The 15,403-nt window shown below is 39.3% G+C and overlaps 1 protein-coding gene across 4 annotated transcripts in view; it reads left to right on the plus strand.

Moving 5' to 3' along the window:
• The window catches only part of TOX (thymocyte selection associated high mobility group box), a 304,651-nt gene extending 296,679 nt beyond the window's left edge, over positions 1-7,972 (plus strand). For 3 of the 4 annotated variants that reach the window (XM_046024014.1, XM_046024013.1, XM_046024015.1), the window contains 2 exons: positions 5,231-5,382; positions 5,734-7,972. In XM_046024014.1, coding sequence (XP_045879970.1) covers positions 5,231-5,382; positions 5,734-5,770 — 189 coding nt within the window. In that variant the 3' untranslated portion in view covers positions 5,771-7,972. The remainder of the gene's footprint in view (positions 1-5,230; positions 5,383-5,733) is intronic. The other variant, XM_046024012.1, reaches the window with a different exon arrangement.
• Positions 7,973-15,403: the final 7,431 nt, after the last annotated feature.

Raw genomic sequence — 15,403 nt, forward strand, 5'->3', positions numbered from 1 at the left:
GTTGAGGGCTAGAGCTCGGTCTAGAGAGGACACTGTTTTCTAACTTATCTGCTCAGAAATGGTTCCTTTTCCTACTTATACAAACACCTTGGATGAGCTAGCTGTGGTCCTGAGTAGCTTTCAGACATTTCAGAATTACATAAGGCCACATGTGAAAACTCAAGAGACTTGTCTTTCTGTAGAAAATCGGAACTGAATAGGAAAAAAATAGAACAGATTACACTGGACGTGTTATTCATCAATCTTTAAGTCAGTTCTATTAGTATATCTCAAAAAGTGTTCTTACTGAGATGGTAGGAACTGATTTCAATTTACATTAATAATAGAAGACAAAATGGCATGAACCCCAAATGGAGAGTAAATAGCTAAAAGACTACAGTGACTAACATCACTTTTAACAAGGCCTGGATCATGGTGGGTGAAGTAAAATAATTGTTGAATGGACAAATGAACAGACAAGCGAGTTAAAAAAAATGAGTAACAGAAGTGTTTAAATACTAGAAGAAATTATAGGTCAGTTTGTAGAATCTGAATTCTTTGGAATTTTTTTAATTGCGTTTATTCAAAAAAGATTAATTAAACCCCTAATGTGTTCCAGGCACTGTCTAGGCTCTGGAAGTTGAATGATAAATGAGAATAGGTAATAAGGCCTCTGTCCCCATGCAGCTGTCCTCAGAATTGAGGAGCAGTGGTGGTGTAGTGGTGGTAATAAGATAAACAGATTAATTAATAAGATCCTGTGGGGGGAAAGATGAACAGGAATTCAAATTGCAGAATGTGTGGAGAAGTAGCAGAGCCTTTAGCTGGAATGGATAAAGAAGGCCCCTGTGAAGGGCTGGCACAGACACGTGAAGGCTGAGAAGAGGAAGCAGCCTGTATGAATCAGAAGGTGGGAGAGGGGGACTCTGGGTGACTCAGTGGGTTAAGCGTCTGCCTTCAGCTCAGGTCATGATCCCAGGGTGCTAGGATGGAGCCCCACGTCAGGCTCCCGGCTCAGCACGGAGTCTGCTTCTCCCTCTCCCTCTCCCCACTCCTGCTTTCTCTCTCATTTTCTCTCTCTTTCAAATAAATGAAATGAAATGAAATTCTTATTTTAAAAAAAAAAAAGGAGGTGGGCAGAGTAGGTGGGGAAAACCAGCAGAGGCCAGAAACAGGGGAAAAAGGCTCCAGGCTGGAAGGACCCATTTTGGGGGAAACGTAGCTGGTCTGGGAACTGGGAAGGAGGCTAGTGGGGAGAGCCTAATATACCGTACTAGAGGAATGAGGTCATTGGAATAGGATCATCAGGTTAAGGGGACTGGCAGCCCCCAACAAGTTGATAATCCTAAAATCAGGATCAAAAAGTCCATCAGCCATGATGTCACTCAATTTATTAAAATCACAAGTCTGTCAGGGCCAAAGTTCAAGTTCTCAAAGTTTGTCTTAAGCCCGTGGTTGTAGAACCAGGTTGTGAGTGAAATTCGACCTGTCTGATGGACCATCCAAACCACCTTTATCCTGAAGATGTTTGCTTCCTGGGTGTGGGGGCCATGTTCACATACCCAAACACGAAAAAAAAAAAAAAAAAGAAAAAGAGAGAAAGTGAATGCAAGTTATTGGCTACCATATTTTTTAAATGATCTCATATTTCAGTATTATGTTTTAGCTATTTTCTTATCCTTCTGAAAAATGAATATATCCTACAAAAACGATTGTATAGTCCACCAGGAATAATAGTTTCATTTTTTTCTAGAATAATATTTTATACACCAAACACACGGAGCTGCTTTTTTTTTTTTAGTCCAGTTTTCTTCCTTTTTTTTTTCCTGCTCGCTATATTGTCGAATGAGGTCATGAGAAAAAAAATCATTAATATCTGTCAACTTCCTTTATAACCTTAAGAAAAAATCTTTGTATGATATCACGCAGACAGATTTTCAATTTCCTTGTGTAATAAACAGCTGCTTTAGGATTTGGGTGTAATTTAAAGGTTTAAAAAAATCACATTGAGATTGATGAATAAATCAGTTGTGAAGACAAAAACATTGATGCCTGTTGAAAATACCTCTCCAGACAGGCAGGAAATGAAATTAGTTCCCAGTAAAGTGTGGATATGAGGATCACTGTTTGGTTGTGCTACAGGCTTTTTAGGTCTTGCTATGTGGCACAACAAAAGTACTAGGGCTACAGAAATCTAATTAAAGAGCAAATGTCCCTTCTGACATCAAATCAATCTTTATCACGTTTTCTATTTTTATTTCAATCTGGCACCAGAAAATGAAATTTAAAATTCCAGGCATGCTACAAAACAGTTGGTGATTTTTCTCTTGAGCATTAAAATGCAAAATATTCAGCCTGGTTTAATTAGACCGCTAAGCAAACATGTTCCAAAAATGTATATCACCATTGTTGTTTCATATTTACATCAATAATCAAAATGTACTTAGCTCTAGGTTCAACCTCAACACCTTTTACTAGTGTTAGAAGAGTAATGCATTTTCCAAATGGAGAGCAAGTTAAACAATGTTACTTCAGGCTTTGCTTGTATCTTTCTTGGTCCTTGGTTGTTTGGATGTTAACTGATCTTAAATTAGGCATTGAGGTGGGCTGAACGTTAAATCTTTGAACTGTGTAGGTGATACATCATTTTGATTTTTTCACATTGAAGTTACTCATTTAATCTTAAACTCATAGTTCAAAGATTAGTGTTCTCCTGACAGTCTCTCACCCAACCTTGGCAAGGAACCATTTGCACTGGATGGAAAAAAGCCATGATGGTTTCTGTTGTGGATTGTGTAGGGTTGGGTGGAAAGGAGTAGGTTTGTTTTTATTTGTTTTTTGCAATCTTGTATGTGGTCATGCCTTCAACTAACTCAAGATATTTCCAACTACATTTTTTTTGACACTTGTTTACTTTTAGGTTATGTTTTATACATTGTGCAAAAAAATCCAATAGGAAGAACTTCACATTAAAATGACAGGAAAGCCCTTGGCATTTACACATTTATACAGCCCCATGCCTTCTCAACTGGAGTCTGTTAAACTTTATTCAACCGGAAGAGATGATTTATTGAGCCACTACTATAGGCAAGGCCCTGAGAATATCCAGTAAACAAAGCAAACACTCTCTGGTCTCCAGTCCCCATGGCCAGAGCCCTTATGACAGGGGCAAAAATGGAAGTCAACCCAAAGCTCCTTTCTCTAAGGAATTTTGTCCTGCTCTTTGCCCAGTATCATCCTAGACACTAAAGAAAGACGTCAAGCAAGCTGGATGAAAAGCCCATAAAGACAGTATGATAGGGGAGCTCAGTCAGTTGAGCATTCAACTCTTTTTTTTTTTTTAAGATTTTATTTATTTATTTGACAGAGAGAAATCACAACTAGGCAGAGAGGCAGACGGGGGTGGGGGGGAAGCAGGCTCCCTGCTGAGCAGAGAGCCTGATGTGGGACTCGATCCCAGGACCCTGAGATCTGACCCGAGCTGAAAGCAGCAGCTTAACCCACTGAGCCACCCAGGCACCCCTGAGCATTCAACTCTTGATCTCGGCTGGGATCTTGATCTCAGGGTCATGAGTTCGAGCCCTGCGTTGGACTTGGCACTGGGTATGGAGCCTACTTAAGAAAAAAAAAAAAGACAATATTATAGGACCATAATGGAATGAATACATTCCATCAAAGGCAGTGGGACTCCCTGTGTGACAGAGATACAGCATGGTCTGGTCAATCAGCCTGGAGAGGACGGGAGAACCAAGTATCCAGTTACCCCTCTTATTTTTTACTTTGCTGTCTTAGAAAATGTTTATAGCTTGAGCTGCAGGTGTCGTCTACACAAACATGCTTATTTCCCACAAGCCAGTTGTAAAATGAGGAAATACTCTAATCCTTTTAGTCTGTGTGAGGTCAAATAGCCAGACTGCTAAATTCTCTACTTCCCAGTGATGTGTTTCTAATCATTCAAAGGTTTGTCTTTCATCCACAGTTTTGGTGGGAGTTAGTGTGGACATTGGCTTGCAGTCTTTATCACTGGAATGGAAAGTAAATTAATATCTTCAAGCCAAAATGGAGAACTGAAGGCATTTGATAATAGGTACCTTTGAGTGTTTACCCAAAGGACCCTGAAACACGAATCAAAGTCTGAGGAAATATCCTTAGTTAAAAATCAATCTTCTGATCATTCTGCTGAGCTAAAACAAAAACAGAAGCAAGAACAGTAAAAACTCAATATTATGCCTTCCAAAGCTCCCCGCAAGTAAATAGGGAAGGGTTCGTTTTTAAGTCTCTTGATTTTTCTATGGTTAAAAACCATGTATGAAATCCACAGCAGAAAGAGACAACCACAAGATTAATTAAGTTGCTTTTTGGTCAACTCCAGCAAAGCTTGCTTATGCGGCTCTTGAATTCACCAGATAAGCTAAAAATAAATCTTAGTGTATAATGCTTTTTGTTTACCAGATATAGCTATATACTTCAGAGAGTCTGTTCTTGAATTTTTAATAGATTTGCAAGGATTAAAAGTCAACACTCCACCATACCAGTGTATTAGAGTAATCTTCCTAAAGTCTGATTTATTATTTGCCAGTTAATAGACTTTTCAATTAAAAAATATTTGCTCTGTCTTGCACTTTTCCTTCCCTGTGTTTTCCGGTGGCAAGTTGCTTTGAATCTCTTTCCTTCTATTAGTCCCACAACTGTTAAAAAGCTTTGGTTGAAATTTTTTAGCTGAGAAAGAAGTACAAATAAAAGAAGAAGCAGATGGTCCCTTTGTGATTGAATGAAGAAAACGGGTTTTGAGAACAATATGTGAATAGGTGTAGTCTAATAAAACACTCAGCCACCTGCTGCCTGAATCCTTCAAAAAAGATTCTGTTGCATATTCTGGGGATTAACTATTAATGTATCCTTAGGTTTGATAGAAAACATAAACTGAAGGGTTAGGTCCTTTTCCCTTTGTTCTGATTGAGTCGGCTTCTCCATGTTTTAAGTTGTTTCTCAATTCAGTTTATCTGCTCAAGAGTATATAAATAAAGGTTTTCTCACACATGGTTCAATGCAAGAAAGGTAAGGGAATAGGGTCCTGCGCACATCTCTTTTACCTTTAAGTTTTCTGGGCCCTCAGGGATTCGTTTGCCCTTGCAGAGACACAAGGGAGAAGGCAGAAGTGTGTTTGCAAACAATGGATAAATATTTAGGGGCTTTTCTTCCTTAAAAAGGGCACTTTGATCCTTATTTGTGGATTTGCTTTCCCTTTCAGGGATTCACTCTTCAACCCGACTATCAGACTATAATCAATCCTACATCCACAGCTGCACAAGTGGTAACCCAAGCAATGGAGTATGTACGTGCCGGGCGCAGAAACCCTCCCGCCCAGCCGGTGGACTGGAATGACGACTACTGTGGTAGTGGGTAAGCGGCGGGTCATCGCCACCTGCTGGTGGACGGCTCTCATAGCGTGCTTGGCGTGCCGGGCTCCCTAGGCGCAGGAGAGAGCCCGTCTTTTCTCGCTGCTTTCTGAAAGCTCATCTGGAACAGTTCCATGTTCATGAAAGCAGAAGACAGCAATGCAGAAATTTTTAAGCAGTTCTAGTCATTCCAAGAATAAACAAATGCCTTTAGATCCCTGTTCGTTGTACCTGGGCCCTGTCCCAGGGCACCGCTCCATCCCTGGAGCTAGAAAAACAGACCTGCCTCCCTTGGGGTCACCTGTAGCACCAGTCTTGTAACAAGGCATTGTTTGTCTGTTTTCTCTTAACACAGGGGCATGCAGAGGGACAAAGCACTGTACCTTACCTGAAAGTCTGAACACCTCTTCTTTCCGCTGAGGAATTCAGGGAAGTCTTTTCACCGTGGATTGCTTTGTATAGCCAAAGCAGTTCTCCATTGTATTAGAAAAATACAAGTTGCTAAGCACTTAGGACCATTTGAGCTTGTGGGTCACCCACTCTGGAAGAAATAGTCATGCTTCTTTATTATTTTTGTAATCCCTTATGGACATTGTTTTTCTTCTTCCCTGAAGGAAATTTGGACCATTCAGATTTTATGTTGGTTTTTTGCTGTGAAGTGCTGCGCTTTAGTAACTGCCTTAGCGACTGTAGATGTCTCGGATCAAAGTCCTGGATTTTCCATTGGTTTTCATAATGGGTGTTTATATGAAACTACTAAAGACTTTTTAAATGGCTTGATGTAGCAATCATAGCAAGTTTGTAAATAGCATCTATGTCACACTCTCCTAGAGTATAAAATGTGAATGTTTTTGTAGCTAAATTGTAATTTGAAACTGGCTCATTCCAGTTTGTTGATTTCACAATAGGGGTTAAATTGGCAAACATTCATATTTTTACTTCATTTTTAAAACAACTAATAGTTCTATATTTTCAAAATATTTGAGAAAGAAAAAAAAAAGTATTCCCAAATGATTTTAATTTAAAAACAAAATTGGCTTTGTCTCATTCACCAGACAAAAAGAAACTAGTGTTAAGGGAAGCGCAAACACATTTATTTTGTACTGCAGAAAAATTGCTTTTTTGTATCACTTTTTGTGTAATGGTTAGTAAATGTCATTTAAGTCCTTTTATGTATAAAACTGCCAAATGCTTACCTGGTATTTTATTAGATGCAGAAACAGATTGGAAACAGCTAAATTATAACCTTTACATATGGCTCTGTATTATTGTTTCTTCATACTGTGTCTGTATTTAATCTTTTTTTATGGAACCTGTTGCGCCTATTTATGAAATAATAAATATAGGTGTTTGTAAGTAAATTTGTTAGTATTCGAAAGAGGTTTCTTTGATGTTTTAACTTTTGCTGGCAAAAAAAAAAATTCACGCTTGGTGTGAATACTTTATTATTTAGTTTTTACAGTGACATGAATAAAGCCAAACCTACTTTTCATTTAGCAGCAAAATTAAAGTAACCAATCCTTTATTTCTACATTTCTTTGGTTGATGCAAACAAAAAACTGATACTTAAGAACTTTCTTTCTTCGTACAATATAACAGAGAATTGCCCTAAAAAGTCACACAAGCTCCAAGACTAAACAGATGGGTTCTCTATCTGAAAAGGGTTGCTCCTTGGTTCTCAGCTGGTTTTAGTCAATCCTGTAAACTCCCTTCCTCCCCTCAAAAAAAAAAAAAAATTGAAGTTGAATCAATTAAAATTCCTCAAGCTGCATGCTTCTCACAAAATCCAGAAAACATTTAGGAATTAAACCAGGGGTGGGCAGCACGGGAAGGCGTACTGTTCAAGAACATATCTCCAAATGAAAGGTGAGTAACCAGACAGAAGAAAAAAAAAAGGGGGGGAAAGCATTCCAAATTTGAAAGCTATTGATAGAAATGGAGATTCTTGCTGTCTTTTGTGCCTCTACAAACCACTTCTCTTTCCAGAATTCCGAAGTCTTCCAAGAGAATTCTGAGGGTATTAGAGATTTGCTAGGGAATCAAAAGCATTGAGAATCTGGCTGAAGGTTTGCATAGCTTTTATATCAAAAAGAGCTAGCAAATCACTCCCCTACAGGGGATTGCATAAAGAAAGCTAGTCCGGTTGGAAATCAAGAGGATGGCTGATGTCTCTTTCATGGAATGTGTGAAATAAACTTAGCAATTTAACTAAATACAAATATATGCATTGTGTAATCCAGTCAGAATTAAAAAGACAAAAGGTATGCTTGCTTTGGAATGATTTTAGGCATTGTAAAACCTTGAATCACTTGAGCATGTAATAACTAATAAATAATGCAGATCCAATGTGATTATTAAAATGACTATAGCTGAGAGCTCTAATTTTCCTGTCTTGAAACTGTATAAGAACTCATGTGATTAAGTTCACAGTTTATTGTTTGTCTGTTTAGTATTTTAGAAATATACCAGCACTACTAATTACCTAATGTCTTTTATTTATTATATTATGATAAAGTAAAATTTTCACTTGCATTAAGTCTAAACTGAGGAGGTAATTACCAGGATGAGAACAGCCAGCTTTGACTTTGACAGGCAGTTTGTACATGGAAATACAATGTTGTTTACAGCTTTTCTAGAGCAGGTGTGCGACCAGGGTAGAGAGAGTGTTACAACTCAATACCAAAAAAAAAAGGGTAAAAAAAAATGTAAATAAAGAAAATACATCATAAATAAAAATTATTACCATACGTGACCGTATTCTATTTGGATATCCATCAGTGTCTAAAGGACACACCCAGTCAGATGACAAATCCCAAGGAAATTTCATGGCAGGAGTGATTAGCAACAGTAGGGATTAATGCCTGCCACAGCCACAGATGTTCTTTCTGGAAGCACCAAGAATGCCCTCTCATCAACCTGAGCTCTAGGACTGTAAGCTGTCGCTTGAGAAACCTCCCCCTTGGAGGAAGCCGGCCTCTGGCCTTGGCACAGCAGCTTGTCGCTTGTAACTGGAAGGAACAGTGATGGTGGACACTGGGTTCTCCACTATGGCACTCCGCAGGAATCCCGGATCTCAGAAAAAGTCATTCCAGAAAATTCAGCAATAATGCTGAACATTGAGTATCTTTACCAATATACCAAAGTCAAACTTATGATCAGAAAAGAAAAAAAAGTATCCCAGTGGTTCAAAGAGGGTTGTGTCTGTTACATACACGAGAAAGGATAATTCAAAATCCCAATTCCCATTCAAATGCGAATGAGTGGACAATGGAAAACTGGTCGAGTAATGACTTCTGGTTAATCAAATTATTGAATGTAGCTAAGAACCAAAGTTGGTCTCTGGTTTTTTTCACCTGTTGCCTTAAAGGAACAGAACCTGTCAGAAATGGGTCAAGAGTGGTCCGTAGACAGCCATGGCTCCATGGAACAGTGTGTCCTGACTTGGATTCATCACTAATATATTTTTTTATTCATAAATTCAAAATTAAAAAAATAAACACATCAACATTCACAGTTTCCTTTTTACATGGACCTCTTCTTGCCCTTTGCTAAAGAGTTGCCCTACTCATTTGAAAGGCGAATTGATTGAGTCATAGGAAATTGCCAATATTTGACCCATTTGCCTACAAAAAATGGCAATTTTGTATGGTTCCACCCAATGTGTTTTGGAACCAAAGATGATGGGATTTGGGCTATAACATTAAATACAATTTCACATGGAATTAGAAGTTCTTTACAAAGTCCTAGGGGAAAATACTCAAAGAAGTAATCAATTTTGTTTGTTTGCAAGGTACCTCACTTCAAATCAATCACAGACAGCTACATTAAATTAAGAATATTTTAAATTATCAGATTCCAGTTAATCCCAAATAAACATCCTAATGTTTTTGTTACACCCAGATGTTTCTCTTAATGTTTATTTGTTGAGAGGGGATTTGAGTTTCACTTTCACATTTCAATCATAACTCTCATTTTAAGGTAACAGTAGAAAAACAGAAATTCAACTCTTTTGCTGATGACTGGCCACTGAAATAGTGGCAAGGCAAGATACAAAATTCACATGATTAGTTTAACCCCCAAATGCTATTGCACTGAGTCACCTGATGGGTGAATTCATGAGTCAGTCACCCCACAGGACAAATTTCTCTTTGTTTTCCTTAAATAGAATAACTCCTTAACTTCCAGAATGTTATAGCACATAGTAAGTGCACAATAAAGGCAATGATATATAGAAAGATAAGTGAAACTATGGGTTATCCTCAGCAGGAATTGTGTGATGTTTATGTGATGATTTAAAAGCTCTTTAAATATAGAATATAGAAAGGAATTAGATACTGCAGATAAGCATTAGGAGTGATGAAGAATGAAAAATTTCTATTAAGAAATCTAAGCTTACCAAAAGATAACAAAGAATTTCAAAATGAGTTGTGCCTTTTTTTTTTTTTTTTTTTTTGGTCTATGTTTCAGAACAAGAGTTTCTAGTTGCAAAAGTAAAAGATAGAATACACACTAGTCACATCAAGAAAACAAGAAGCAAAGGAGGAAAAAGGTGCTAGACAAGTAGGAGTGTTGAGTGCAGGAGAGAAGTTTCAGGAGGCAAGTGTATGGAATGCTAAATTAAAACATCGATGAACAGTATGCTGATTTTTTTTTTTTTTCTGATTGCCAAGTGCTAGTATGACTTGATGAAATAAATAAAAGATCATGAGATCATGCTTCCTGGACTCAGCCTAAATTATGCCAGGCTAAGAAGAAATGGTCCGAGCTTTTAAGATCCCCAAAAGGAGATTTGGCACCAGGTGTCATCATGAAAAAGCCTTCCCTAACAGAAAAGTTTCCAAATCGTAACACAAGACCATTGCTTGGAGAAAGGCCAAGGGGCTGGAGCTGGGAGGGTGGGGAGAGGTGGGGGAGGGAGGGCTTTCTGACATCACCAGTCACAAGGGAGGAAGGCCAGGAGGGAGGGAGCCCTCTGAACCAACCTGCACATACCTTGCGATCCATGTGCATACAGAGATGTTAAGCTTTGCCTTCTCATTTCGTAGTTAATGTCTTGTCGTGTGTACCCAGAACCAGATTACATCGCAGAGGTAAGACGTAAAGATGAAGTTCTTTTCTGGGAGCTGGAGACCACAGAAGACAATGTCATGTTACATTTCTGCCCTGGTCACAGTTGTGCCTCATTAAAGGAGCCCACCAGCACCAATCCTGCGATGGTCGTGATTTCACATTGTATCAACAGCTTGCTAGCAAACACATCTGACAACGAAATTTCATTCACACGGACCTGAGGACAGAAAAAAAGGAATAGTGCCCAAAAGACAAAATGGAAAGACTTAGGATTCTACAGAAGAAAAAAACAAATCCTTCTAAAGGGACACTACCAACCCAACTACAGTATTTTAAAGGCTGCAGTGTCCCTGTTTGACAATTGTGTGTTTACAATAAGCCTACGCGTAATTGCTCTGATGGGCTGTCAGGGAAAAGATTAATTTGGCAAAGATTAGTATTGACTTGCTGTTTATTAAGGCTTTTAAACAGCTGTATCTGGCAGCATTCCTGTAAGTGCCTGTCATATCGAAAAATCAGCCTCACACCCTAGTGCTCGCCAGCTGTTACTAAACAATCTTCTACCACTTTGAATGTCTTTCTCCAGGCCAAACAGCAAGGGCAAACTATTGCCAAATTAGCCCTTTTCTCCTCCTGTCACTTTTTTTTTTTTTTGAGATGGGGGTGGGGAGCTTCTGAACGCTGAAATGTCAGCTCGCGGCCGATGGCTTAGCTGATAAGAGGTGCCGGAAGTCAGTAGGTGGTTTGGGTGCTAGATGAACACATTCCCCACACAGAGAGTGGTATTGCTGTTAGTCACCTCACACAGACAACAAAACCACAGCTTGCAACTGTTACAAGGCCAAAGGTTTTAAAGACAGTTAGAAAGTGGCGATCCAAGGTTTGAAGCCATCAGATTTCCAGAACTAATATTTTGTGTCCTCAGACCAGCACTTGCCCTGTGGACCGTAGCACCGGGAAGGGAGCCCATGGTGGGATGTTGAGGGCAAATTCAGGAGAGGCTGTTTGTCTTGCTCACAGGGAACGAGGTTTCTCCCTAGCCCTCGGAAAGAGGACAAGTCACTGAGTAAGACATGCCCCTTGTATTTTGATTCAAGGGAATCAAGGGAAACCTGTAAGATAAGGCAGGTCTGGATGTTTTGAAGTCTGTGAAAGAAAGAGCAGATGGAGTTTGGTACTGGAGTAAGACGTAGGAGTTTCAAATCCAAGTGTGGCCATAAAGGCAATGGAAAGAATGGCATTCCAATGGAGCTAAACATCTGGCTATAAAGGTCCCAGTGTTATGGGGAAAGTCACATTAGTCTCTTCCAACAGCACTGCTTTTTCCAGCATTAATCTCCATCTCTTTGAGTCACATCCGGCTGGAATAAATTGTCAGAGCAGAGGCAGGACAGTGCCATCTCACAACTCTTGGTATTTTGTTACTCTGTGTGCAATAGTGAGGAGAGGAGGGGAGGGATCTGGCCGAGACGCCAAGCTTTCTGGATGGCCATTGAAAGCAGGTGTCTGTCCATGTCTAATCTCCAAATAATATTGTTTGGAAGTCTAGGCTATGGATGCAGGCTGATGCTTAGTGCTGGGATTGGGGTCACGTCCCATGAAATTCAAAGGCGTACACAAATAAACCCTACTGCTCAACCCTGACAGTAGGCCATTCCCCCACTGGCAACTAAGAATTCTCTTCCTGATTCTTTCCACACACCATGATGGTGGGTGAAATATAGATGAGATGTGATACTAATTCAGCATTACCAATTAGAGAAATGCAGTGACGTGCTATTGAGAGCCAAAGGCAGTATATGTGTTTTAGTGAGCTCCGCTGAACCCCATGAGTGGGGGTCACAGCTGAGAGACTTCACTCCTGGTCCTGTTGGTAGCCAGGCTATGGACAAAGGAAAATCCAGACTACAGAATTTACTTAAAAATCAATCTGTGACCATAATTCACAGAGTGTTCTAAATTCTAAAATAGACCTAGACTCATGGGGCCATTTTCTAAGGCAAGAGCTATGGCTGGAGGAGGCTGTCCGCTGAGAAATCAGGCCGAAGGTCGGATTGTGCAGAATATGCACGCTCTCGACTTGATTGGGTGGTAGACAGACTTTACTCAAAAGGAGCTGCTCCATCACTCGGATCAAAGCACGCACGACTATTGCTAATTCAGTTAAATTCAGAGAATACAGCATCAATTATCTATTCCAAAAAAATTAATATTATTTTTAATAGAATTCAAGAAAAGCCAGGGAGGAGTGGCAGGAAGGAGGGGAGGGAATGAGCTTCGGTGGATTCTTACCATGTTTTACAGAACACTTGGCAAACTTTTTCTTCAGAGTTTTATAGGTCTGGTTGCCTTCCACTGGCCTCTAATTTTTTGATTATTCACAGGACTAAATTGACTAGAAAGGGGGAAGGAATAAACTGTTCTCGGGACTCACTGTGATGACACAAGCACCAAAGAGAACAGTGAGTGAAAGGAAGTTATCTCCATGGCATGTGGTCTGTGGATATAAGTCCTTCCAGAAACTTCTCATTATTGGCCCCAACAGGCAGAAATTGTACCATGTGAAAGTAGCATGTCCCAATACTCACCGTCAGGTCTATCTTTGATCTAGTTCTATCCAGTTTCCCAAGCCTGGAGAAAACCAGTCAGAATTCATCTGTCCAGAAAGTATAACCAATTCTGGGGAGTATTTTTGTATCTTGTTTTGTTTGTGTTTTTATGTCAAGGTAGACCCACAGAAACCTAAATCTGGTCTTGGTTAGAGTTTCATACAAGAAGAAAAAAGAATGGTGTATCTAAATGAAACTGCAATTTCCGGGTAGTATTACAAAATACACATATCTCCAAAACCATTCTAGCTGTTGAGTTGGGTCACTTTTAACACCTGGTTTCAAGATGTGGTTTCAGTAGACCAACATAACAGAAATGACAGTCCTTTACAATACTGAAGTCCCCTGGGGTAGCTCTAGATTGGGGTTTCTTCTCTCTCTCCCTCTCTCCCTCTCTCCTTCTCTCTCTTCTTACAGGGAAAAGAATTTGCTACTTTATATAACCAATCAGTTTCTTGAAAACGATTCCCGCCTTGGGTTTCCAGAACACTCACCTTCAGCACATGGACAGCTGGGGGAACCAGATTGCCTGTAGCCAACACGAGCTGGCTGCATTGTTGCTTTGCTGATCACTTTGTTAATTCTCAGATAAATGGAGAGCAACTCCATTTTCTCTCATTCCCCTCTTTTCTCCAACGCAGAGCAATCAAAGTCTCTGAGGACTTCTCTATATGACTTCCCATTTCACACCACAGATGGTTTAGATAAAAACTATTAGTTTCATTTATTCAAACAGCTTCATTTCACCAAAATGAGCGTATTTTTAGCATTTTGCCCAAAGGTTTGTTTCCCCGTCTTTTTTGTAGATGTAAAGGAGTTTGGCTGATGTCTCGGGCTTTGATCGTCAACTTTCCTGTCCCCCTCCTAACCCACCCCCAACACTCTTGGACTGGAACAAGTTGAGGAGTCCTCTAAGAGGCAACTTACTATTTTAAAAGTTGTGCTACGTGCATTTACAAATTTAATCTCGTCTCACAGCCTCTGAATATTTCCCTTTCTCCATGAGGTTACCTGTGATCACTTCCATTGGAGCACATGTACTGTATGTGTCTGCTGAAACAGTGATGCCAGCTCTTTATCTTGGTGGTATCTCGATAGCATTACTTGGGAGAATATTTTCATTTGGACAACACAACATCAAAAAAAAAAAAAAAAAACCCTCTTCAGAATACATATCCAATGAGAGGAACTACAAATACATAAGTTCAAACTACAGATACACAAGTTCAAAAGTTAAACCACTTTTGATTGTTGCGCAGAAAGATGTCAACTGCTGGGTAGATGTTACTTATATTCCGTCCCCAGGCTCAGGCAAGAATTTTTAAAAATTGTCTGCTTTTACTTTAGGATTAAAATGGCTGGTGGAAGAGCATCTGGGTGGCTCAGTCTGCTGAGCATGTGACTCTTGATTTTGGCTCAGGTCATGACCCCAGGGTCCTGGGATTGAGCCCCGAGTTGGGCTCTCTGCTCAGTGGAGAGTCTACTTCCTCCTCTCTCTCTGTCTGCCTCTCTGCCTACTTGTGATCTCTGCCTGTCAAATAAATAAATAAGATCTTTTTAAAAAAGGAGGCAATTTGTTTAAATTCTTGTCATAAAAGTATTATAGTTTTATATGTATAATAATCTACTCTGATATATACAGGTTATATTTATATAACCTATTGTGTATATAGATTATGTGTATAAAATCATCTACTCTAGTGTATATGAATTATATACATAATAATCTTCCCTAGTATATATAGATTATATATATATAATTATCTGCTCTAGTATATATAGATTTTATATAATGATCTATTTAATGACTCATAACTAGAATTATACAGTGGTGTGAAAACTAGACAAATTTCTCATAACATAGCTGCTGTAAACTAACCAACTCGGTTTCCAACTCTAATTTCCTTACCCTCCCCCCATTTCCCTTACCTCTTTGGGGATATTTCTGTTTATCTCAAAGGGAGCACGTGTGCCTTTGGGTTCAATGGCCATGGATATGAAAATATTCCCTCCTCTTACTATTTCCCCTTCTGTTATTCAGAAACCCTCAAGCCCTCCCATTCCTTTAGAGACTTTAAAGGGACCAAGTATGGATATTTTATAGGATCGAGCCAGAGCATGTCAGCATCCAAGCCTGGTTTTTTTGACCACTAGGTTTTCAAGTAGCTCTTTAATTGTTTCTTTAATCCATTCAGACATAAGCATAACCATCCACCCCCAATGTAACTTTCACTGGCAGCCTATAGTTGACTACATGTCTACATGCATGATTCTAAAACTGATATGGAGGAATCACAAATGAAAGCTGTATTTCTCAAACCTTAAAACTTAAAAGTAGATCCCAAG

Source organism: Meles meles, chromosome 1 (assembly GCF_922984935.1).
Source record: "Meles meles chromosome 1, mMelMel3.1 paternal haplotype, whole genome shotgun sequence".
NCBI classification, from domain to species: domain Eukaryota; kingdom Metazoa; phylum Chordata; class Mammalia; order Carnivora; family Mustelidae; genus Meles; species Meles meles.